General features: G+C 43.3%; 1 protein-coding gene across 1 annotated transcript; it reads right to left on the bottom strand.

Annotated features, from left to right (window-relative positions):
- On the bottom strand, positions 1–27,977 carry tmem59l (transmembrane protein 59-like). The gene is made up of 8 exons (XM_087781994.1): positions 27,651–27,977; positions 20,169–20,274; positions 18,679–18,773; positions 18,470–18,622; positions 9,996–10,098; positions 9,302–9,401; positions 8,977–9,094; positions 1–876 (listed from the first exon to the last, which is right to left on the bottom strand). Exons 1-8 carry the CDS (start codon positions 27,885–27,887, stop codon positions 754–756), a joined length of 1,035 nt encoding a protein of 344 aa, XP_087638120.1. The 5' UTR covers positions 27,888–27,977; the 3' UTR covers positions 1–753.

Here is a 27,977-nt window from a genome sequence, read left to right as displayed (position 1 = left end):
TCCAAGAGGATGAAAACACTTTATTGTCGTTTTTAAACTCAGCAGTGAAAACGTTTAATGTTCCAGAAGATCTAGATGATCCAGGAGATCTAGAGGTCCAGAAGATCTAGATGATCCAGAAGATCTAGAGGTCCAGAAGATCTAGATGTTCCATAACTTCTAGATGATCCAGAACAATCAGAAGATCTAGATGTTCCAGAAGATCTAGATGATCCAGAAGATCTAGAGGTCCAGAAGATCTAGATGATCCAGAAGATCTAGAGGTCCAGAAGATCTAGATGTTCCAGAACTTCTAGATGATCCAGAACAATCAGAAGATCTAGATGTTCCAGAAGATCTAGATGATCCAGAACTTCTAGATGATCTAGAACAATCAGAAGATCTAGATGTTCCAGAAGATCTAGATGATCCAGAACAATCAGAAGATCTAGATGATCCAGGAGATCTAGATGATCTAGTTGATTCAGAGGATTCAGAGGATTCAGATGATTCGGATGTTGTCGCGGTGAGTCGTAGAGGAGTCACAAGTCTAGAGTAGTCGAGCCAGATCATGCACAGATTATCTACGGCCTGGATTAAGATACGTCTACAGCACTGAAGTCAAACTGTGTCGTCACAGCAGGAGAAGCAAGAAAAGAAACGCACAATAACTACACAACGTCTGAGCAGCAGAAGAACCAAAGGAACCATGAGGATCATGGGGAAGAAGCAAATGTTACAGAGGTCAACGTGCACGACTCTCGGCGCCGCCTTCTACACGCACGTCTTGCTCAGGTCCAGCTTCACGGGCAGAGGCCCCGCCTCCACGGAGCTCAGGTGCGCCGGCTCCACCTTCGGGCTCGTGTCCAGGAACTCTTTGTCTCCGTTGATGCTCAACTGAAACGACAGCGGGGTCAGCGAGTGCGACCTCTAGGGGTCAGCGAGTGCGACCTCTAGGGGTCGCTCAACGTGTGCTGAGCGACCTTTCAAAACAAAAGCTCAAAGTTCAATAAACCAGTTTGAACGAATAAAACTAAATATGATAAAATATCTTCTACTTGAACAAAAGTCACAAAAACGACAAATGAAAACTTTTGTTTATGTTTTTCTAATTTAAATTATTGATTTATTTTCATTATTATTGATTTTATTTTGAAGAAAATCCATTCGAAGAGGAAGTTGCGTCATTGGATCATCATAATAAATAAATGTGTTTTTCTGTAGTGACGCGTCATGACCAGCAGGTGTCGTCGAACAAACGATGCCAGACCACGTGCGTGACGTCATAATGCAACTTTAAAACGTACATAACGATGTTATTACTAGTTAAACTCTACACGTAACTTTTAAAGAGGTTTGTTTTCTTTTCTTATGATTTTAATGTTTTTAATTTTAAATAAAGATTTTTTCATCACCTTTTAAAATGACATATTTAATTAAAATAAAAATATTTTATGGTAGAATGTGTTTTTTTTATTTAAAAATATATGAAATTGACTTATTTTTTATAATCAGATTAAACTAAAGTTTATTTAAGAATTTATTTATTTATTTGTTTATTTGTTTGTTCTTTTCTTTTTGCTTGACGGTCCCTAACCACAGTATTTAATGCGACCCTAGAGTGTGTACCTGGTTCTTGATGTGTTGTTCAGGTGCAGTGACAGGTGTGTGTGTTACTAGAGTGTGTACCTGGTTCTTGATGTGTTGTTCAGGTGCAGTGACAGGTGTGTGTTACTAGAGTGTGTACCTGGTTCTTGATGTGTTGTTCAGGTGCAGTGACAGGTGTGTGTTACTAGAGTGTGTACCTGGTTCTTGATGTGTTGTTCAGGTGCAGTGACAGGTGTGTGTGTTACTAGAGTGTGTACCTGGTTCTTGATGTGTTGTTCAGGTGCAGTGACAGGTATGTTACTAGAGTGTGTACCTGGTTCTTGATGTGTTGTTCAGGTGCAGTGACAGGTGTGTGTGTTACTAGAGTGTGTACCTGGTTCTTGATGTGTTGTTCAGGTGCAGTGACAGGTGTGTGTGTTACTAGAGTGTGTACCTGGTTCTTGATGTGTTGTTCAGGTGCAGTGACAGGTGTGTGTGTTACTAGAGTGTGTACCTGGTTCTTGATGTGTTGTTCAGGTGCAGTGACAGGTGTGTGTTACTAGAGTGTGTACCTGGTTCTTGATGTGTTGTTCAGGTGCAGTGACAGGTGTGTGTGTTACTAGAGTGTGTACCTGGTTCTTGATGTGTTGTTCAGGTGCAGTGACAGGTGTGTGTTACTAGAGTGTGTACCTGGTTCTTGATGTGTTGTTCAGGTGCAGTGACAGGTGTGTGTTACTAGAGTGTGTACCTGGTTCTTGATGTGTTGTTCAGGTGCAGTGACAGGTGTGTGTTACTAGAGTGTGTACCTGGTTCTTGATGTGTTGTTCAGGTGCAGTGACAGGTGTGTGTTACTAGAGTGTGTACCTGGTTCTTGATGTGTTGTTCAGGTGCAGTGACAGGTGTGTGTTACTAGAGTGTGTACCTGGTTCTTGATGTGTTGTTCAGGTGCAGTGACAGGTGTGTGTGTTACTAGAGTGTGTACCTGGTTCTTGATGTGTTGTTCAGGTGCAGTGATAGGTGTGTGTTACTAGAGTGTGTACCTGGTTCTTGATGTGTTGTTCAGGTGCAGTGACAGGTGTGTGTGTTACTAGAGTGTGTACCTGGTTCTTGATGTGTTGTTCAGGTGCAGTTACAGGTGTGTGTGTTACTAGAGTGTGTACCTGGTTCTTGATGTGTTGTTCAGGTGCAGTGACAGGTGTGTGTGTTACTAGAGTGTGTACCTGGTTCTTGATGTGTTGTTCAGGTGCAGTGACAGTTGTGTGTTACTAGAGTGTGTACCTGGTTCTTGATGTGTTGTTCAGGTGCAGTGACAGGTGTGTGTTACTAGAGTGTGTACCTGGTTCTTGATGTGTTGTTCAGGTGCAGTGACAGGTGTGTGTTACTAGAGTGTGTACCTGGTTCTTGATGTGTTGTTCAGGTGCAGTGACAGGTGTGTGTTACTAGAGTGTGTACCTGGTTCTTGATGTGTTGTTCAGGTGCAGTGACAGGTGTGTGTTACTAGAGTGTGTACCTGGTTCTTGATGTGTTGTTCAGGTGCAGTGACAGGTGTGTGTTACTAGAGTGTGTACCTGGTTCTTGATGTGTTGTTCAGGTGCAGTGACAGGTGTGTGTTACTAGAGTGTGTACCTGGTTCTTGATGTGTTGTTCAGGTGCAGTGACAGGTGTGTGTGTTACTAGAGTGTGTACCTGGTTCTTGATGTGTTGTTCAGGTGCAGTGACAGGTGTGTGTGTTACTAGAGTGTGTACCTGGTTCTTGATGTGTTGTTCAGGTGCAGTGACAGGTGTGTGTGTTACTAGAGTGTGTACCTGGTTCTTGATGTGTTGTTCAGGTGCAGTTACAGGTGTGTGTGTTACTAGAGTGTGTACCTGGTTCTTGATGTGTTGTTCAGGTGCAGTGACAGGTGTGTGTTACTAGAGTGTGTACCTGGTTCTTGATGTGTTGTTCAGGTGCAGTGACAGGTGTGTGTGTTACTAGAGTGTGTACCTGGTTATTGATGTGTTGTTCAGGTGCAGTGACAGGTGTGTGTTACTAGAGTGTGTACCTGGTTCTTGATGTGTTGTTCAGGTGCAGTTACAGGTGTGTGTGTTACTAGAGTGTGTACCTGGTTCTTGATGTGTTGTTCAGGTGCAGTTACAGGTGTGTGTGTTACTAGAGTGTGTACCTGGTTCTTGATGTGTTGTTCAGGTGCAGTTACAGGTGTGTGTGTTACTAGAGTGTGTACCTGGTTCTTGATGTGTTGTTCAGGTGCAGTGACAGGTGTGTGTTACTAGAGTGTGTACCTGGTTCTTGATGTGTTGTTCAGGTGCAGTTACAGGTGTGTGTGTTACTAGAGTGTGTACCTGGTTCTTGATGTGTTGTTCAGGTGCAGTGACAGGTGTGTGTTACTAGAGTGTGTACCTGGTTCTTGATGTGTTGTTCAGGTGCAGTGACAGGTGTGTGTGTTACTAGAGTGTGTACCTGGTTCTTGATGTGTTGTTCAGGTGCAGTGACAGGTGTGTGTTACTAGAGTGTGTACCTGGTTCTTGATGTGTTGTTCAGGTGCAGTGACAGGTGTGTGTTACTAGAGTGTGTACCTGGTTCTTGATGTGTTGTTCAGGTGCAGTGACAGGTGTGTGTGTTACTAGAGTGTGTACCTGGTTCTTGATGTGTTGTTCAGGTGCAGTGACAGGTGTGTGTGTTACTAGAGTGTGTACCTGGTTCTTGATGTGTTGTTCAGGTGCAGTGACAGGTGTGTGTGTTACTAGAGTGTGTACCTGGTTCTTGATGTGTTGTTCAGGTGCAGTGACAGGTGTGTGTTACTAGAGTGTGTACCTGGTTCTTGATGTGTTGTTCAGGTGCAGTGACAGGTGTGTGTGTTACTAGAGTGTGTACCTGGTTCTTGATGTGTTGTTCAGGTGCAGTGACAGGTGTGTGTTACTAGAGTGTGTACCTGGTTCTTGATGTGTTGTTCAGGTGCAGTGACAGGTGTGTGTGTTACTAGAGTGTGTACCTGGTTCTTGATGTGTTGTTCAGGTGCAGTGACAGGTGTGTGTTACTAGAGTGTGTACCTGGTTCTTGATGTGTTGTTCAGGTGCAGTGACAGGTGTGTGTGTTACTAGAGTGTGTACCTGGTTCTTGATGTGTTGTTCAGGTGCAGTGACAGGTGTGTGTTACTAGAGTGTGTACCTGGTTCTTGATGTGTTGTTCAGGTGCAGTGACAGGTGTGTGTGTTACTAGAGTGTGTACCTGGTTCTTGATGTGTTGTTCAGGTGCAGTGACAGGTGTGTGTGTTACTAGAGTGTGTACCTGGTTCTTGATGTGTTGTTCAGGTGCAGTGACAGGTGTGTGTTACTAGAGTGTGTACCTGGTTCTTGATGTGTTGTTCAGGTGCAGTGACAGGTGTGTTACTAGAGTGTGTACCTGGTTCTTGATGTGTTGTTCAGGTGCTGTGACAGGTGTGTGTGTTACTAGAGTGTGTACCTGGTTCTTGATGTGTTGTTCAGGTGCAGTGACAGGTGTGTGTGTTACTAGAGTGTGTACCTGGTTCTTGATGTGTTGTTCAGGTGCAGTGACAGGTGTGTGTTACTAGAGTGTGTACCTGGTTCTTGATGTGTTGTTCAGGTGCAGTGACAGGTGTGTGTGTTACTAGAGTGTGTACCTGGTTCTTGATGTGTTGTTCAGGTGCAGTGACAGGTGTGTGTGTTACTAGAGTGTGTACCTGGTTCTTGATGTGTTGTTCAGGTGCAGTGACAGGTGTGTGTGTTACTAGAGTGTGTACCTGGTTCTTGATGTGTTGTTCAGGTGCAGTGACAGGTGTGTGTTACTAGAGTGTGTACCTGGTTCTTGATGTGTTGTTCAGGTGCAGTGACAGGTGTGTGTTACTAGAGTGTGTACCTGGTTCTTGATGTGTTGTTCAGGTGCAGTGACAGGTGTGTGTTACTAGAGTGTGTACCTGGTTCTTGATGTGTTGTTCAGGTGCAGTGACAGGTGTGTGTGTTACTAGAGTGTGTACCTGGTTCTTGATGTGTTGTTCAGGTGCAGTGACAGGTATGTTACTAGAGTGTGTACCTGGTTCTTGATGTGTTGTTCAGGTGCAGTGACAGGTGTGTGTGTTACTAGAGTGTGTACCTGGTTCTTGATGTGTTGTTCAGGTGCAGTGACAGGTGTGTGTGTTACTAGAGTGTGTACCTGGTTCTTGATGTGTTGTTCAGGTGCAGTGACAGGTGTGTGTGTTACTAGAGTGTGTACCTGGTTCTTGATGTGTTGTTCAGGTGCAGTGACAGGTGTGTGTTACTAGAGTGTGTACCTGGTTCTTGATGTGTTGTTCAGGTGCAGTGACAGGTGTGTGTGTTACTAGAGTGTGTACCTGGTTCTTGATGTGTTGTTCAGGTGCAGTGACAGGTGTGTGTTACTAGAGTGTGTACCTGGTTCTTGATGTGTTGTTCAGGTGCAGTGACAGGTGTGTGTTACTAGAGTGTGTACCTGGTTCTTGATGTGTTGTTCAGGTGCAGTGACAGGTGTGTGTTACTAGAGTGTGTACCTGGTTCTTGATGTGTTGTTCAGGTGCAGTGACAGGTGTGTGTTACTAGAGTGTGTACCTGGTTCTTGATGTGTTGTTCAGGTGCAGTGACAGGTGTGTGTTACTAGAGTGTGTACCTGGTTCTTGATGTGTTGTTCAGGTGCAGTGACAGGTGTGTGTGTTACTAGAGTGTGTACCTGGTTCTTGATGTGTTGTTCAGGTGCAGTGATAGGTGTGTGTTACTAGAGTGTGTACCTGGTTCTTGATGTGTTGTTCAGGTGCAGTGACAGGTGTGTGTGTTACTAGAGTGTGTACCTGGTTCTTGATGTGTTGTTCAGGTGCAGTTACAGGTGTGTGTGTTACTAGAGTGTGTACCTGGTTCTTGATGTGTTGTTCAGGTGCAGTGACAGGTGTGTGTGTTACTAGAGTGTGTACCTGGTTCTTGATGTGTTGTTCAGGTGCAGTGACAGTTGTGTGTTACTAGAGTGTGTACCTGGTTCTTGATGTGTTGTTCAGGTGCAGTGACAGGTGTGTGTTACTAGAGTGTGTACCTGGTTCTTGATGTGTTGTTCAGGTGCAGTGACAGGTGTGTGTTACTAGAGTGTGTACCTGGTTCTTGATGTGTTGTTCAGGTGCAGTGACAGGTGTGTGTTACTAGAGTGTGTACCTGGTTCTTGATGTGTTGTTCAGGTGCAGTGACAGGTGTGTGTTACTAGAGTGTGTACCTGGTTCTTGATGTGTTGTTCAGGTGCAGTGACAGGTGTGTGTTACTAGAGTGTGTACCTGGTTCTTGATGTGTTGTTCAGGTGCAGTGACAGGTGTGTGTTACTAGAGTGTGTACCTGGTTCTTGATGTGTTGTTCAGGTGCAGTGACAGGTGTGTGTGTTACTAGAGTGTGTACCTGGTTCTTGATGTGTTGTTCAGGTGCAGTGACAGGTGTGTGTGTTACTAGAGTGTGTACCTGGTTCTTGATGTGTTGTTCAGGTGCAGTGACAGGTGTGTGTGTTACTAGAGTGTGTACCTGGTTCTTGATGTGTTGTTCAGGTGCAGTTACAGGTGTGTGTGTTACTAGAGTGTGTACCTGGTTCTTGATGTGTTGTTCAGGTGCAGTGACAGGTGTGTGTTACTAGAGTGTGTACCTGGTTCTTGATGTGTTGTTCAGGTGCAGTGACAGGTGTGTGTGTTACTAGAGTGTGTACCTGGTTATTGATGTGTTGTTCAGGTGCAGTGACAGGTGTGTGTTACTAGAGTGTGTACCTGGTTCTTGATGTGTTGTTCAGGTGCAGTTACAGGTGTGTGTGTTACTAGAGTGTGTACCTGGTTCTTGATGTGTTGTTCAGGTGCAGTTACAGGTGTGTGTGTTACTAGAGTGTGTACCTGGTTCTTGATGTGTTGTTCAGGTGCAGTTACAGGTGTGTGTGTTACTAGAGTGTGTACCTGGTTCTTGATGTGTTGTTCAGGTGCAGTGACAGGTGTGTGTTACTAGAGTGTGTACCTGGTTCTTGATGTGTTGTTCAGGTGCAGTTACAGGTGTGTGTGTTACTAGAGTGTGTACCTGGTTCTTGATGTGTTGTTCAGGTGCAGTGACAGGTGTGTGTTACTAGAGTGTGTACCTGGTTCTTGATGTGTTGTTCAGGTGCAGTGACAGGTGTGTGTGTTACTAGAGTGTGTACCTGGTTCTTGATGTGTTGTTCAGGTGCAGTGACAGGTGTGTGTGTTACTAGAGTGTGTACCTGGTTCTTGATGTGTTGTTCAGGTGCAGTTACAGGTGTGTGTGTTACTAGAGTGTGTACCTGGTTCTTGATGTGTTGTTCAGGTGCAGTTACAGGTGTGTGTGTTACTAGAGTGTGTACCTGGTTCTTGATGTGTTGTTCAGGTGCAGTGACAGGTGTGTGTGTTACTAGAGTGTGTACCTGGTTCTTGATGTGTTGTTCAGGTGCAGTGACAGGTGTGTGTTACTAGAGTGTGTACCTGGTTCTTGATGTGTTGTTCAGGTGCAGTGACAGGTGTGTGTTACTAGAGTGTGTACCTGGTTCTTGATGTGTTGTTCAGGTGCAGTGACAGGTGTGTGTTACTAGAGTGTGTACCTGGTTCTTGATGTGTTGTTCAGGTGCAGTGACAGGTGTGTGTGTTACTAGAGTGTGTACCTGGTTCTTGATGTGTTGTTCAGGTGCAGTGACAGGTGTGTGTGTTACTAGAGTGTGTACCTGGTTCTTGATGTGTTGTTCAGGTGCAGTGACAGGTGTGTGTGTTACTAGAGTGTGTACCTGGTTCTTGATGTGTTGTTCAGGTGCAGTGACAGGTGTGTGTTACTAGAGTGTGTACCTGGTTCTTGATGTGTTGTTCAGGTGCAGTGACAGGTGTGTGTTACTAGAGTGTGTACCTGGTTCTTGATGTGTTGTTCAGGTGCAGTGACAGGTGTGTGTTACTAGAGTGTGTACCTGGTTCTTGATGTGTTGTTCAGGTGCAGTGACAGGTGTGTGTGTTACTAGAGTGTGTACCTGGTTCTTGATGTGTTGTTCAGGTGCAGTGACAGGTGTGTGTTACTAGAGTGTGTACCTGGTTCTTGATGTGTTGTTCAGGTGCAGTGACAGGTGTGTGTTACTAGAGTGTGTACCTGGTTCTTGATGTGTTGTTCAGGTGCAGTGACAGGTGTGTGTGTTACTAGAGTGTGTACCTGGTTCTTGATGTGTTGTTCAGGTGCAGTGACAGGTGTGTGTTACTAGAGTGTGTACCTGGTTCTTGATGTGTTGTTCAGGTGCAGTGACAGGTGTGTGTTACTAGAGTGTGTACCTGGTTCTTGATGTGTTGTTCAGGTGCAGTGACAGGTGTGTGTGTTACTAGAGTGTGTACCTGGTTCTTGATGTGTTGTTCAGGTGCAGTGACAGGTGTGTGTTACTAGAGTGTGTACCTGGTTCTTGATGTGTTGTTCAGGTGCAGTGACCAGACTAGCACAGCTCAGCCACAGCATGACCATGATGGACAGGAAGAGACAAGCAGCCAAGATCCAGCGAGGAAGACCAGAGCGCCTGCAACACACACACTTGACACGTCTGTGTGTTTACCTGTGTGTTTACCTGTGTTTGTGTGTCTGTGTTTTTACCTGTGTGGGTGTTGTGGGTCAAATGTCTCATATTGTGTTATATTCATGAGTAAATGTTCGATCATAATAATTTGATCCTTCAGGTCAGAAGAACTGTTGCCGTGCATCATGGGAGTTTTAAGGTGAGTCTCACCTGGACATGCAGCCCAGGAAGTCGTGCTCGGCTGTCGGGTCGTCGGCGTGATCGACAGGATGTTTGACTTTGTTTCCAGCCTTGGACGACGACTTCTCACCTGGACCGACGATACAGAGTTGAAGGTGTGTGTCACAGGTGTGTGTCACAGGTGTTTCTCAGGTGTGTGTCACAGGTGTGTGTCACAGGTGTTTCTAAGGTGTGTGTCACAGATGTGTCTCAGGTGTGTGTCAGGTGTGTGTCACAGGTGTATCACAGGTGTGTGTCACAGGTGTTTCTCAGGTGTGTGTCACAGGTGTGTCTCAGGTGTGTGTCAGGTGTGTGTCACAGGTGTGTGTCACAGGTGTTTCTCAGGTGTGTGTCACAGGTGTATCTCAGGTGTGTCTCAGGTGTGTGTCAGGTGTGTGTCACAGGTGTTTCTCAGGTGTGTGTCACAGTTGTATCTCAGATGTGTCTCAGGTGTGTGTCAGGTGTGTGTCACAGGTGTTTCTCAGGTGTGTGTCACAGGTGTTTCTCAGGTGTGTGTCACAGGTGTTTCTCAGGTGTGTGTCACAGGTGTGTGTCACAGGTGTGTGTCACAGGTGTGTGTCTCAGGTGTGTGTCACAGGTGTGTGTCACAGGTGTGTGTCACAGGTGTGTGTCTCAGGTGTGTGTCACAGGTGTTTCTCAGGTGTGTGTCACAGGGGTGTCTCACCGTGAGGTCTCTGTGTGTGCGAGTGCACCTGCGTCCAGGGTTTGTCGACATTAGATCGAGGCGCCTGAAGCTCAGGCAGAGAATAATCCACCTCTGGCTGGCTCTGGAACACAAACACACACTTGTAACCATCCAGTCATGTGACCATCCAGTCATGTGACCATCTAGTCATGTGACCATCCAGTCATGTTACCATCCAGTCATGTTACCATCCAGTCATGTTACCATCCAGTCATGTGACCATCTAGTCATGTGACCATCCAGTCATGTTACCATCCAGTCATGTTACCATCCAGTCATGTTACCATCTAGTCATGTTACCATCCAGTCATGTTACCATCCAGTCATGTGACCATCCAGTCATGTCACCATCCAGTCATGTTACCATCCAGTCATGTCACCATCCAGTCATGTTACCATCCAGTCATGTGACCATCCAGTCATGTTACCATCCAGTCATGTCACCATCCAGTCATGTCACCATCCAGTCATGTTACCATCCAGTCATGTGACCATCCAGTCATGTGACCATCCAGTCATGTGACCATCTAGTCATATTACCATCCAGTCATGTTACCATCTAGTCATGTTACCATCCAGTCATGTGACCATCCAGTCATGTTACCATCCAGTCATGTTACCATCCAGTCATGTTACCATCCAGTCATGTGACCATCTAGTCATGTGACCATCCAGTCATGTTACCATCCAGTCATGTTACCATCCAGTCATGTTACCATCCAGTCATGTGACCATCTAGTCATGTGACCATCCAGTCATGTTACCATCCAGTCATGTTACCATCCAGTCATGTTACCATCCAGTCATGTGACCATCTAGTCATGTGACCATCCAGTCATGTTACCATCCAGTCATGTTACCATCCAGTCATGTTACCATCTAGTCATGTTACCATCTAGTCATGTTACCATCCAGTCATGTTACCATCCAGTCATGTTACCATCCAGTCATGTGACCATCTAGTCATGTGACCATCCAGTCATGTTACCATCCAGTCATGTTACCATCCAGTCATGTTACCATCCAGTCATGTTACCATCCAGTCATGTGACCATCTAGTCATGTGACCATCCAGTCATGTTACCATCCAGTCATGTTACCATCCAGTCATGTTACCATCCAGTCATGTTACCATCCAGTCATGTTACCATCCAGTCATGTGACCATCTAGTCATGTTACCATCTAGTCATGTTACCATCCAGTCATGTTACCATCCAGTCATGTTACCATCCAGTCATGTGACCATCTAGTCATGTTACCATCTAGTCATGTTACCATCCAGTCATGTTACCATCCAGTCATGTTACCATCCAGTCATGTGACCATCTAGTCATGTGACCATCCAGTCATGTTACCATCCAGTCATGTTACCATCCAGTCATGTTACCATCCAGTCATGTGACCATCTAGTCATGTGACCATCCAGTCATGTTACCATCCAGTCATGTTACCATCCAGTCATGTTACCATCCAGTCATGTGACCATCCAGTCATGTTACCATCCAGTCATGTTACCATCCAGTCATGTGACCATCCAGTCATGTGACCATCCAGTCATGTGACCATCTAGTCATGTGACCATCCAGTCATGTTACCATCCAGTCATGTGACCATCCAGTCATGTTACCATCCAGTCATGTTACCATCCAGTCATGTGACCATCCAGTCATGTTACCATCCAGTCATGTTACCATCCAGTCATGTTACCATCCAGTCATGTTACCATCCAGTCACGTGACCATCCAGTCATGTTACCATCCAGTCATGTGACCATCCAGTCATGTTACCATCCAGTCATGTTACCATCCAGTCATGTTACCATCCAGTCATGTGACCATCCAGTCATGTTACCATCCAGTCATGTTACCATCCAGTCATGTTACCATCCAGTCATGTTACCATCCAGTCATGTTACCATCCAGTCATGTGACCATCCAGTCATGTGACCATCCAGTCATGTTACCATCCAGTCATGTTAGCATCCAGTCATGTTACCATCCAGTCATGTTACCATCCAGTCATGTTACCATCCAGTCACGTGACCATCCAGTCATGTTACCATCCAGTCATGTTACCATCCAGTCATGTGACCATCCAGTCATGTTACCATCTAGTCATGTGACCATCTAGTCATGTTACCATCCAGTCATGTTACCATCCAGTCATGTGACCATCCAGTCATGTTACCATCCAGTCATGTTACCATCCAGTCATGTGACCATCCAGTCATGTTACCATCTAGTCATGTGACCATCTAGTCATGTTACCATCCAGTCATGTTACCATCCAGTCATGTTACCATCCAGTCATGTTACCATCCAGTCATGTGACCATCCAGTCATGTTACCATCCAGTCATGTGACCATCTAGTCATGTTACCATCCAGTCATGTGACCATCCAGTCATGTTACCATCCAGTCATGTGACCATCCAGTCATGTGACCATCCAGTCATGTTACCATCCAGTCATGTGACCATCTACTCATGTTACCATCCAGTCATGTGACCATCCAGTCATGTTACCATCTAGTCATGTGACCATCCAATCATGTTACCATCCAGTCATGTTACCATCCAGTCATGTCACCATCCAGTCATGTGACCATCTAGTCATGTCACCATCCAGTCATGTCACCACTTAGTCATGTTACCATCCAGTCATGTGACCATCTAGTCATGTTACCATCCAGTTATGTGACCATCTAGTCATGTTACCATCCAGTCATGTCACCATCCAGTCATGTGACCATCTAGTCATGTTACCATCCAGTCATGTCACCATCCAGTCATGTGACCATCTAGTCATGTTACCATCCAGTCATGTGACCATCTAGTCATGTTACCATCCAGTCATGTCACCATCCAGTCATGTGACCATCTAGTCATGTTACCATCCAGTCATGTCACCATCCAGTCATGTGACCATCTAGTCATGTCACCATCCAGTCAAGTGACCACCAAGTCATGTTACCATCCAGTCATGTGACCATCTAGTCATGTTACCATCCAGTCATGTGACCATCTAGTCATGTTACCATCCAGTCATGTGACCATCTAGTCATGTTACCATCCAGTCATGTGACCATCTAGTCATGTTACCATCCAGTCATGTGACCATCTAGTCATGTTACCATCCAGTTATGTGACCATCTAGTCATGTTACCATCCAGTCATGTGACCATCTAGTCATGTCACCATCTAGTCATGTTACCATCCAGTCATGTTACCATCTAGTCATGTGACCATCTAGTCATGTTACCATCCAGTCATGTGACCATCTAGTCATGTTACCATCCAGTTATGTGACCATCTAGTCATGTTACCATCCAGTCATGTGACCATCTAGTCATGTTACCATCCAGTTATGTGACCATCCAGTCATGTTACCATCCAGTTATGTGACCATCTAGTCATGTTACCATCCAGTCATGTGACCATCTAGTCATGTTACCATCCAGTTATGTGACCATCTAGTCATGTTACCATCCAGTCATGTCACCATCTAGTCATGTTACCATCCAGTCATGTTACCATCCAGTCATGTCACCATCCAGTCATGTGACCATCTAGTCATGTTACCATCCAGTCATGTCACCATCTAGTCATGTTACCATCCAGTCATGTTACCATCCAGTCATGTCACCATCCAGTCATGTGACCATCCAGTCATGTTACCATCCAGTCATGTCACCATCTAGTCATGTTACCATCCAGTCATGTTACCATCCAGTCATGTCACCATCCAGTCATGTGACCATCCAGTCATGTTACCATCCAGTTATGTGACCATCTAGTCATGTTACCATCCAGTCATGTCACCATCTAGTCATGTTACCATCCAGTCATGTTACCATCCAGTCATGTCACCATCCAGTCATGTGACCATCCAGTCATGTTACCATCCAGTCATGTCACCATCCAGTCATGTGACCATCTAGTCATGTTACCATCCAGTCATGTCACCATCCAGTCATGTGACCATCTAGTCATGTTACCATCCAGTCATGTCACCATCTAGTCATGTCACCATCCAGTCATGTGACCATCTAGTCATGTTACCATCCAGTTATGTGACCATCTAGTCATGTTACCATCCAGTCATGTCACCATCTAGTCATGTTACCATCCAGTCATGTCACCATCCAGTCATGTGACCATCCAGTCATGTTACCATCCAGTCATGTCACCATCCAGTCATGTGACCATCTAGTCATGTTACCATCCAGTCATGTCACCATCCAGTCATGTGACCATCTAGTCATGTTACCATCCAGTCATGTCACCATCTAGTCATGTCACCATCCAGTCATGTGACCATCCAGTCATGTGACCATCTAGTCATGTGACCATCCAGTCATGTCACCATCTAGTCATGTTACCATCCAGTTATGTGACCATCTAGTCATGTTACCATCCAGTTATGTCACCATCTAGTCATGTTACCATCCAGTCATGTCACCATCTAGTCATGTCACCATCCAGTCATGTGACCATCCAGTCATGTGACCATCTAGTCATGTGACCATCCAGTCATGTCACCATCTAGTCATGTTACCATCCAGTTATGTGACCATCTAGTCATGTTACCATCCAGTCATGTCACCATCTAGTCATGTTACCATCTAGTCATGTTACCATCCAGTCATGTCACCATCTAGTCATGTTACCATCCAGTTATGTGACCATCCAGTCATGTCACCATCCAATCATGTCACCATCTAGTCATGTGACCATCTAGTCATGTTACCATCCAGTCATGTCACCATCTAGTCATGTCACCATCCAGTCATGTGACCATCTAGTCATGTTACCATCCAGTCATGTCACCATCTAGTCATGTCACCATCCAGTCATGTGACCATCCAGTCATGTGACCATCTAGTCATGTGACCATCCAGTCATGTCACCACCTAGTCATGTTACCATCCAGTTATGTGACCATCTAGTCATGTTACCATCCAGTCATGTCACCATCTAGTCATGTTACCATCCAGTTATGTGACCATCCAGTCATGTCACCATCTAGTCATGTGACCATCCAGTTATGTGACCATCTAGTCATGTTACCATCCAGTCATGTCACCATCTAGTCATGTTACCATCCAGTCATGTCACCATCCAGTCATGTGACCATCTAGTCATGTGACCATCCAGTCATGTCACCATCCAGTCATGTGACCATCTAGTCATGTTACCATCCAGTCATGTCACCATCCAGTCATGTGACCATCTAGTCATGTTACCATCCAGTCATGTGACCATCTAGTCATGTCACCATCCAGTCATGTGACCATCTAGTCATGTGACCATCCAGTCAGTCACCATCTAGTCATGTTACCATCCAGTCATGTCACCATCCAGTCATGTGACCATCTAGTCATGTCACCATCCAGTCATGTGACCATCTAGTCATGTGACCATCCAGTCAGTCACCATCTAGTCATGTCACCATCCAGTCATGTGACCATCTAGTCATGTTACCATCCAGTCAGTCACCATCTAGTCATGTTACCATCCAGTTATGTGACCATCTAGTCATGTTACCATCCAGTCATGTGACCATCTAGTCATGTGACCATCCAGTCATGTCACCATCCAGTCATGTGACCATCTAGTCATGTTACCATCCAGTCAGTCACCATCCAGTCATGTGACCATCTAGTCATGTTACCATCCAGTCATGTTACCATCCAGTCATGTCACCATCCAGTCATGTGACCATCCAGTCATGTTACCATCCAGTCATGTCACCATCCAGTCATGTGACCATCTAGTCATGTTACCATCCAGTCAGTCACCATCCAGTCATGTGACCATCTAGTCATGTTACCATCCAGTCATGTTACCATCCAGTCATGTCACCATCCAGTCATGTGACCATCCAGTCATGTTACCATCCAGCCATGTCACCATCCAGTCATGTGACCATCTAGTCATGTTACCATCCAGTCATGTCACCATCCAGTCATGTGACCATCTAGTCATGTTACCATCCAGTTATGTGACCATCCAGTCATGTGACCATCCAGTCATGTCACCATCCAGTCATGTGACCATCCAGTCATGTCACCATCCAGTCATGTTACCATCCAGTCATGTCACCATCCAGTCATGTGACCATCCAGTCATGTGACCATCTAGTCATGTTACCATCCAGTCATGTGACCATCTAGTCATGTTACCATCTAGTCATGTTACCATCCAGTTATGTTACCATCCAGTCATGTCACCATCTAGTCATGTCACCATCCAGTCATGTCACCATCCAGTCATGTGACCATCTAGTCATGTTACCATCCAGTCATGTAACCATCTAGTCATGTTACCATCTAGTCATGTTACCATCCAGTTATGTGACCATCCAGTCATGTGACCATCTAGTCATGTTACCATCCAGTCATCTGACCATCTAGTCATGTGACCATCTAGTCATGTTACCATCTAGTCATGTGACCATCTAGTCATGTTACCATCCAGTTATGTGACCATCCAGTCATGTGACCATCTAGTCATGTTACCATCCAGTCATGTGACCATCTAGTCATGTGACCATCTAGTCATGTTACCATCCAGTCATGTGACCATCTAGTCATGTTACCATCCAGTCATGTGACCATCTAGTCATGTGACCATCTAGTCATGTTACCATCCAGTCATGTGACCATCTAGTCATGTTACCATCTAGTCATGTTACCATCCAGTTATGTTACCATCCAGTCATGTCACCATCTAGTCATGTCACCATCCAGTCATGTCACCATCCAGTCATGTGACCATCTAGTCATGTTACCATCCAGTCATGTGACCATCTAGTCATGTGACCATCTAGTCATGTTACCATCCAGTCATGTGACCATCTAGTCATGTTACCATCTAGTCATGTTACCATCCAGTTATGTTACCATCCAGTCATGTCACCATCTAGTCATGTTACCATCCAGTCATGTCACCATCCAGTCATGTGACCATCCAGTCATGTGACCATCTAGTCATGTTACCATCTAGTCATGTTACCATCCAGTTATGTGACCATCTAGTCATGTTACCATCCAGTCATGTCACCATCCAGTCATGTGACCATCTAGTCATGTTACCATCCAGTCATGTCACCATCCAGTCATGTGACCATCTAGTCATGTTACCATCCAGTTATGTGACCATCCAGTCATGTGACCATCCAGTCATGTCACCATCCAGTCATGTGACCATCCAGTCATGTTACCATCCAGTCATGTCACCATCCAGTCATGTGACCATCTAGTCATGTTACCATCCAGTCATGTGACCATCTAGTCATGTTACCATCCAGTCATGTTACCATCCAGTCATGTGACCATCTAGTTATGTTACCATCCAGTCATGTCACCATCCAGTCATGTGACCATCTAGTCGTGTTACCATCCAGTCATGTGACCATCTAGTCATGTCACCATCCAGTCATGTCACCATCCAGTCATGTGACCATCTAGTCGTGTTACCATCCAGTCATGTGACCATCTAGTCATGTCACCATCCAGTCATGTCACCATCCAGTCATGTGACCATCTAGTCGTGTTACCATCCAGTCATGTGACCATCTAGTCATGTCACCATCTAGTCATGTCACCATCCAGTCATGTGACCATCTAGTCATGTCACCATCCAGTCATGTGACCATCTAGTCGTGTTACCATCCAGTTATGTTACCATCCAGTCATGTCACCATCTAGTCATGTCACCATCCAGTCATGTGACCATCTAGTCATGTTACCATCCAGTCATGTCACCATCCAGTCATGTGACCATCTAGTCGTGTTACCATCCAGTCATGTGACCATCTAGTCATGTCACCATCCAGTCATGTCACCATCTAGTCATGTTACCATCCAGTCATGTGACCATCCAGTCATGTGACCATCTAGTCATGTGACCATCCAGTCATGTGACCATCCAGTCATGTGACCATCTAGACATGTGACCATCTAGTCATGTGACCATCTAGACATGTGACCATCCAGTCATGTGACCATCTAGACATGTGACCATCTAGTCATGTGACCATCCAGTCATGTGACCATCTAGACATGTGACCATCCAGTCATGTGACCATCTAGACATGTGACCATCTAGTCATGTGACCATCCAGTCATGTGACCATCTAGACATGTGACCAACACAAGACGTTTTTATCTTCACAAGATGAAGTCGCTACATTAAAATGAACAAACTTCTATAAACTAACTAATTGACATGAGAACATGATAGAAGTTGATTCTTGACATGTTTTTAACAATATCATCATAAACACGCTGCCACCTGCTGGCTGGAGTTCGAAACTCTCGTCTTTACTTTACTGAGGCAGATTTAAAAGGTGGATCATGGACCTGTCACTCTGATGACGCGTCAATCATCCGTCCGTGTCGGTTCGACTCAGTGACGTCGCCTCTGAGCGCCTGTCAATCAAAGAACTCACCTGAAAAACCACCACTTTGCCGTCGTCCGCCTGCAGGTAGAAGGTCCAGGTGGAGGAGATGAAGCTCTGGGCCGAGCTGACGATGTCGTTGCACCAGCCGGACACGGCCTCCATCACGGAGGGCGGCTTCGGGCGCAGGGTCATGGCCTTGAGCTGGTCAGAGGTCAGAGGTCAGCTTGAAGGTCGCAGCAGTAGCTGCTTCTTCTCACCTTCTTCCTCAGGATGTCGGGCTCCGAGGGTTGACTGGCACAGCCGCTGATGCACGCCTGCTGCTCCAGCAGCTTCACGTACGCCTCCTGGCACGCTGGGACACGACACAGTGGTGAAGACACACTTTCTCTTATATCATTATTTGATTGAACTAGTTCAGAAGGTTGCAGGTTCCATTCCCACTGGGAGTTTGTATGTTCGTTTGTATGTGGACCTGACATCCACATGTACTTGGACATGTACTTGGACATGTACTTGGACATGTACATCAACATGTACATCCACATGTACTTGGACATGTACTTGGACATGTACATCAACATGTACATCAACATGTACATCAACATGTACATCAACACGGACATCAACATGTACATCAACATGTACATCAACACGGACATCAACATGTACATCAACATGTACATCAACACGGACATCAACATGTACATCAACACGGACATCAACATGTACATCAACATGTACATCAACATGTACTTGGAAATGTACATCAACATGTACATCAACATGTACATCAACACGGACATCAACATGTACATCAACACGGACATCAACATGTACATCAACATGTACATCAACACGGACATCAACATGTACATCAACATGTACATCAACATGTACATCAACATGTACTTGGAAATGTACATCAACATGTACATCAACATGTACATCAACATGTACTTGGAAATGTACATCAACATGTACATCAACATGTACATCAACATGTATATCAACATGTACATCGACATGTACATTGACATGTACATCAACATGTACTTGGACATGTACATCAACATGTACATCAACATGTACATCAACATGTACATCAACATGTACATCAACATGTATATCAACATGTACATCAACATGTACATCAACATGTACATCAACATGTATATCAACATGTACATCGACATGTACATCAACATGTACATCAACATGTACATCAACATGTACTTGGACATATACATCAACATGTACATCAACATGTACATCAACATGTACATCAACATGTACTTGGAAATGTACATCAACATGTACATCAACATGTACATCAACATGTATATCAACATGTACATCGACATGTACATTGACATGTACATCAACATGTACTTGGACATGTACATCAACATGTACATCAACATGTACATCAACATGTATATCAACATGTACATCAACATGTACATCAACATGTACATCAACATGTATATCAACATGTACATCAACATGTACATCAACATGTACATCAACATGTATATCAACATGTACATCGACATGTACATCAACATGTACATCAACATGTACATCAACATGTACTTGGACATGTACATCAACATGTACATCGACATGTACATCAACATGTACATCAACATGTACATCAACATGTACTTGGACATGTACATCAACATGTACATCAACATGTACATCAACATGTACATCAACATGTACATCAACATGTACTTCTACTCACCTCCCTGACACTCGTCTCTGCTGGTGTTGAAGCCGGCGTTCCCGTTGACGAACTGACAGATGGAGTAGAGACGACAGCCGCGGTGACAGGCGTTCATGACAGAGTCCTGGACAAACACAACACACGTGTGAACCCTCATGAGAGTCAAGACGTTCAACATGTAGTAAGTAAGTCATTTTTATTTGTAAAGCGCTTTTCCAGACCAGGGTCACAAAGTGTTTAAACAATCAAAACAATATTCAATAAAGTATATACTTTAAAAATCAAGATAAAACTGAGAACACAGTAGGAGTTCCAGAAAATCCTGAACAAATAAAAGTGTCTTAAGATGTTTCTTGAAGGAGTCAGTAGATCATCAAACACAGATGTTTCTTGAAGGAGTCAGTAGATCATCAAACACAGATGTTTCTTGAAGGAGTCAGTAGATCATCAAACACAGATGTTTCTTGAAGGAGTCAGTAGATCATCAAACACACATGTTTCTTGAAGGAGTCAGTAGATCATCAAACACAGATGTTTCTTGAAGGAGTCAGTAGATCATCAAACACACATGTTTCTTGAAGGAGTCAGTAGATCATCAAACACAGATGTTTCTTGAAGGAGTCAGTAGATCATCAAACACAGAGATGGTTCCAAAAGCTTAGGAGCAACAGTCTGGAAGGATTTCTCTCCTCTGGTCCGGAAGTTCAGGAACCATCAGTAGATTCTGATCCACAGACCTCAGAGCCCGAGCTGGGGTGTAAGTCTGGATCAGATCATGAAGGTCTGACCAGAATTTTAAAGTTGATCCTGAAAGAAACTGGAAGCCAGTGAAGAGTTTTAAGGAGAAATGTGAGTTCTTCTACTAGAGCGGGTTAGAATTCTGGCTGCAGAGTTTTGAATCAACTGCAGGCGAGAAGATCCTTCTTGTTAAGACATGAAAACAAACTGTTTATAGTCCAGACGAGAAGAAACAAACACATGGATTATAAGATCCAGATCATGTTGTGACAACATTTTCCTAAGTTTAGAGATTTTTCTCAGTTGAAGGAAACAGTTTCTGGTCAGTTTTCTGCAGTGTTCTGCAGACTGAAACTTCTCATGGATGTCACTCTGATCCAGGAACAGCTGCTCAGACACAACCTTCTCCAAGATCTTGGACAAGAAAGGGAGCTTAGAAATAGACCTGAAATTACTGAGGTCAGTCGGGTCTAAGCCTGGTTTTTTGAGCAGAGGCTCCACAATGGTATGTTTAAATGCATTGTTAAAACCCCTGTGGAAAGGGAGAGGTTCACCATATTGGTAACTCAGGGGTCAATTACATCAAATACTTTGATAAAAAGCCTACAAGGAAGGATGTCATCTGAGCAAGAGGAGGGTTTCATCTTGTTCACAAGTGCTGAAATATCCCCCGAAGATACAGCAGTGAAGGAGGACCAAGAGGAGGAGAGGGGCTCAGAGACAGTAGGGGTTCCAAACAAAGAGGGAGAGATTTTCTCTTTGATCAATTTAATTTTGTCAATGAAAAACCTCAACAATCATTGCTGTCAGCTTCACAGAAGACAGGCGTGATTTGAGGAGCAGGAGACACGAATGAATGATCACTATCACTATGATCACTATCACTATGATCACAATGACTATTGAATGATCAGATGGACATCATGTACAGATACATTAGAAATGTTCAGGCCAAGAGTAAAAACTAAGTCTAAAATGTGGCCTTTTTGATGAGTGGGTTCAGAAACATGTTGCTCAAAATTAAAGGCTTCTGTTAAAGTTCAAAGTTCTTTAGCAGAACAAGATGTGACGTCATCAACATGAAGATTAAAGTCTCCAAGAATAAGAACAGATTCCATCTGAATAATGGAAGATAAGAAGTCACTAAAGTCTTTCAAGAACACTGAAGGACCAGGCGGACGGTAGATTGACACACAATAGAAAGGTCTTGTAGAACCAAGATCATCTGAGACTCAAAAGAAGTGAATTCCTGTGTTTGAATCACTTTGCAAGAACAACTCTCAAGATTATATAAGATGTTCAAGATGTTTAAGATTAAACAAGATGTTCAAGATTAAACAAGATGTTTAAGGTTAAACAAGATGTTCAAGATGTTTAAGATTAAACAAGATGTTCAAGATGTTCAAGATTAAAGTAAGTAAGTAAGTAAGTAATATTTATTTATATAGCGCTTTTCGAGGCCAGGGTCACAAAGCGCTTTAACAATCAAAACAATACTCAAAACAGTACATACTTCAAAGATCAAGATAATACTGAGAACAACACAGGAGTTCGAGAAATTCAAGGAAAAGCCTGAACAAATAGAAACGTCTTAAGATGTTTCTTAAAGGAGTCAGTAGACTCCATCAAGCGCAAAGAGAGAGGAAGATTGTTCCAAAGCTTAGGAGCAACAGCCTGAAAAGATTTCTCTCCTCTGGTCCTGAGCCGTGTGCGTGGAACCATCAGTAGATTCTGATCCACAGACCTCAGAGACCGAGCTGGGGTGTAAGGCTGGATCAGATCAGTGATGTAAGGAGGAGCCTGACCATGAATAGATCTGAAAGTAAGAACCAGAATTTTAAAGTTGATCCTGAAAGAAACTGGAAGCCAGTGAAGAGTTTGAAGGAGAAATGTGAGTTCTTCTACTAGAGCGGCTCAGAGTTCTGAATCAACTGCAGACGAGACGATCCTTCTTGTTAAGACATGAAAACAAACTGTTACAATAGTCCAGACGAGAAGAAACAAACGCATGGATTATAAGATCCAGATCATGTTCCGACAACATTTTCCTAAGTTTAGAGATTTTTCTCAGTTGAAAGAAACAGTTTCTGGTCAGTTTTCTACAGAGTTGAACAAGAGACATGTCTTTATCAAATACAACACCCAGGTTTCTCAGGCTCAGTTTGACAGACTGACCTAAGTCACCCAAGTACTGACTCAACCCTGGAATCTTATCATCAGGAGCAATCACCAGAGTTTCAGTTTTGTCCACATTAAGCTGTAAAGTGTTTTCACTCATTGTTTGATTTCTAGCAAACAATTGACTAAGTTCAGCCTCTGGGGCTCAGTTGGATCAAAAGAGCAGCAGAGCTGGATGTCATCAGCAAAAATGTGATAAGAAACATCTGGAAATCTCTGAATGATTTTACCGAGGGGCATCAAGTACAGCAAAAACAATAAAGGACCCAGAACAGAACCTTGAGGGACTCCACACAACAGATCTGCCGATTCAGACCTCATTTGATTGGCAGATACACTAAAACTGCGCCCAGAAAGGTAAGATGAGAACCATTCTAACACAGACCCAGACAGTCCCACTTCATCCCTTAGTCTTCTCAGCAGGATCTGGTGATCAACTGTGTCAAAGGCTGAGGACAGATCCAAGAGAACCAGAACAGTGAATTTACCAGAGTCAGCCGACATCATGATGTCACTGGACACTTTCAATAAAGCTGTCTCCGTAGAGTGATGTTTACGGAAGCCAGACTGAAACTTCTCATGGATGTCGCTCTGATCCAGGAACAAAGACAGCTGCTCGGACACCACCTTCTCCAAGATCTTGGACAAGAAAGGGAGCTTAGAAATAGGCCTGAAATTACTGAGGTCAGTTGGGTCTAAGCCTGGTTTTTTGAGCAGAGGCTCCACAATGGCATGTTTAAATGCATTGGGAAAAACCCCTGTGGAAAGGGAGAGGTTCACCATATTGGTAACCCAGGGGCCAATTACATCAAATACTTTGATAAAAAGCCTACAAGGAAGGACGTCATCTGAGCAAGAGGAGGGTTTCATCTTGTTCACTAGTGCTGAAATATCACCCAAAGATACAGCAGTGAAGGATGACCAAGAGGAGGAGATGGGCTCAGAGACAGTAGGGGTTAAACAAGATGTTCAAGATTAAACAAGATGTTCAAGATGTTCAAGAATAAACAAGATGTTCAAGATTAAACAAGATGTTCAAGATGTTCAAGATTAAACAAGATGTTTAAGGTTAAACAAGATGTTCAAGATGTTTAAGATTAAACAAGATGTTCAAGATGTTCAAGATTAAACAAGATGTTCAAGATGTTTAAGATTAAACCAGATGTTCAAGATGTTCAAGATTAAACAAGATGTTCAAGATGTTTAAGATTAAACAAGATGTTCAAGATGTTCAAGATTAAACAAGATGTTCAAGATGTTTAAGATTAAACAAGATGTTCAAGATGTTCAAGATTAAACAAGATGTTCAAGATGTTCAAGATTAAACAAGATGTTCAAGATTAAACAAGATGTTCAAGATTAAACAAGATGTTTAAGATGTTTAAGATTAAACAAGATGTTTAAGATGTTTAAGATTAAACAAGATGTTCAAGATGTTCAAGATGTTCAAGATGTTTAAGGTTAAACAAGATGTTCAATATGTTAAAGATGTTCAAGATTAAACAAAATGTTCAAGATTAAACAAGATGTTTAAGATTAAACAAGATGTTTAAGGTTAAACAAGATGTTTAAGATTAAACAAGATGTTTAAGGTTAAACAAGATGTTCAAGATGTTCAATATGTTAAAGATGTTCAAGATTAAACAAGATGTTCAAGATTAAACAAGATGTTTAAGATTAAACAAGATGTTTAAGATTAAACAAGATGTTTAAGGTTAAACAAGATGTTCAAGATGTTCAAGATTAAACAAGATGTTCAAGATTAAACAAGATGTTCAAGATTAAACAAGATGTTTAAGGTTAAACAAGATGTTCAAGCTGTTCAAGATTAAACAAGATGTTCAAGATGTTTAAGATTAAACAAGATGTTCAAGATTAAACAAGATGTTCAAGCTGTTCAAGATTAAACAAGATGTTCAAGAAGTTCAAGATTAAACAAGATGTTCAAGATTAAACAAGATGTTTAAGGTTAAACAAGATGTTCAAGATGTTCAAGATTAAACAAGATGTTCAAGATGTTCAAGATTAAACAAGATGTTCAAGATTAAACAAGACGTTTAAGATGTTTAAGGTTAAACAAGATGTTCAAGATGTTCAAGATGTTCAAGATGATACAAGATGTTCAAGATGTTCAAGATGATACGAGATGTTCAAGATGTTCAAGATGTTCAAGATGTTCAAGATTAAACAAGATGTTCAAGATGTTCAAGATGACACGAGATGTTCAAGATGTTCAAGATGTTCAAGATGACACGAGATGTTCAAGATGTTCAAGATGTTCAAGATATTCAAGATGTTCAAGATGACACGAGATGTTCAAGATGTTCAAGATGTTCAAGATGACACGAGATGTTCAAGATGTTCAAGATGACACGAGATGTTCAAGATGTTCAAGATGTTCAAGATGTTCAAGATGACACGAGATGTTCAAGATTACACGAGATGTTCAAGATGTTCAAGATTACACGAGATGTTCAAGATTACACGAGATGTTCAAGATTACACGAGATGTTCAAGATGTTCAAGATTACACAAGATGTTCAAGATGTTCAAGATGTTCAAGATGTTCAAGATTACACGAGATGTTCAAGATTACACGAGATGTTCAAGATGTTCAAGATGACACGAGATGTTCAAGATTACACGAGATGTTCAAGATGTTCAAGATGACACGAGATGTTCAAGATTACAGGAGATGTTCAAGATTACACGAGATGTTCAAGATGTTCAAGATGACACGAGATGTTCAAGATTACACGAGATGTTCAAGATGTTCAAGATGTTCAAGATGTTCAAGATGTTCAAGATGTTCAAGATTACACGAGATGTTCAAGATTACACGAGATGTTCAAGATGACACGAGATGTTCAAGATTACACGAGATGTTCAAGATGACACGAGATGTTCAAGATTACACGAGATTATCAAGATGTTCAAGATGTTCAAGATGTTCAAGATGTTCAAGATGTTCAAGATGACACGAGATGTTCAAGATGTTCAAGATGACACGAGATGTTCAAGATGTTCAAGATGTTCAAGATGTTCAAGATGACACGAGATGTTCAAGATGTTCAAGATGACACGAGATGTTCAAGATGTTCAAGATGTTCAAGATGTTCAAGATGTTCAAGATGACACGAGATGTTCAAGATGACACGAGATGTTCAAGATTACACGAGATGTTCAAGATGACACGAGATGTTCAAGATGACACGAGATGTTCAAGATTACACGAGATGTTCAAGATGACACGAGATGTTCAAGATGACACGAGATGTTCAAGATGACACGAGATGTTCAAGATGACACGAGATGTTCAAGATGACACGAGATGTTCAAGATTACACGAGATGTTCAAGATGTTCAAGATGTTCAAGATGTTCAAGATTATACGAGATGTTCAAGATGACACGAGATGTTCAAGATGACACGAGATGTTCAAGATGACACGAGATGTTCAAGATGACACGAGATGTTCAAGATTACACGAGATGTTCAAGATGTTCAAGATGTTCAAGATGTTCAAGATGACACGAGATGTTCAAGATTACACGAGATGTTCAAGATGTTCAAGATGTTCAAGATGTTCAAGATGTTCAAGATTACACGAGATGTTCAAGATTACACGAGATGTTCAAGATGACACGAGATGTTCAAGATTACACGAGATGTTCAAGATGACATGAGATGTTCAAGATTACACGAGATGTTCAAGATGACACGAGATGTTCAAGATTACACGAGATGTTCAAGATGACACGAGATGTTCAAGATTACACGAGATGTTCAAGATGTTCAAGATGACACGAGATGTTCAAGATTACACGAGATGTTCAAGATGTTCAAGATGACACGAGATGTTCAAGATGACACGAGATGTTCAAGATTACACGAGATGTTCAAGATTACACGAGATGTTCAAGATGACACGAGATGTTCAAGATTACACGAGATGTTCAAGATGTTCAAGATTACACGAGATGTTCAAGATGACACGAGATGTTCAAGATGACACAAACATCTCAGTGACGCTTCGACACCATAAGTTGTATTTTAACAACAAACTCGCTGAAGTCAAACCATCTTCTGTGACATTCAAGTCATTTTACAGACGAGATAGAAACTTATTTACAGCAGTTTCCACAAATACACACGTCAGTGGCTGATGACACAAAACGACACAAACACATCAACGAGATCGAATTAATGACATGATGCGAACTTATGTTGTCATGGTTACATGTTCACTGGTGAAGGTTCGACACAGAATAAGATAAACGTGTGATTTACACTCAACGAAACAGCGACCTCTGCTGACAGAAGTAGAAACTGCTCTGTTGTCGCTGATCGTCGACATGTTTGGATAATAATCCTTTAATTCGACAGTAAACACGTCACACACCTGCACAGGTGAGGGAGGGGGGGTGAGAGGGGGGGGGCTGCGGCAGGACGAACAACATGGAGGCAGCGCCGCAACAACAACAACACACACACACACACACACACACACACACACCCATGATGATTGACAGCCGCGAGCTCGACGCAGTTTTTGTTCCTACGAACCGATGACGCGAGACTCACTCTGGCGGGAACCTTGGTCCTGATGCTGAGCTGACATTGTTGCTTGCAGTAGTTGATGTCGCCCAGCTGGTTGTCCAGGAGGTCTGAGGAGGAGGAGGAGGAGGAGGAGGAGGAGGAGGAGGAGGAGGAGGAGGAGGAGGAGGAGGAGGAGGAGGAGGAGGAGGAGGAGGAGGAGGAGGAGGAGGAGGAGGCCAGGCCGGCCAGGAGCAGCGACAGCAGGCCCGAGAATCCTTGCATCCTGCCGCAGAGCTGAGGAGGAGGAAGAGGAGGAAGAGGAGCTTCTCCGTGTGACGCGGTCTCTCTCTGATCTGCTCACACTCGTGTCGT

The sequence above is a fragment of the Callionymus lyra genome, chromosome 2, assembly GCF_982586985.1.
Source record: "Callionymus lyra chromosome 2, fCalLyr1.hap1.1, whole genome shotgun sequence".
In the NCBI taxonomy this organism is placed as follows: domain Eukaryota; kingdom Metazoa; phylum Chordata; class Actinopteri; order Syngnathiformes; family Callionymidae; genus Callionymus; species Callionymus lyra.
The sequence above is the reverse complement of the archived record's forward strand: the minus strand, read 5'-3'. Positions and strand labels throughout refer to the sequence as shown.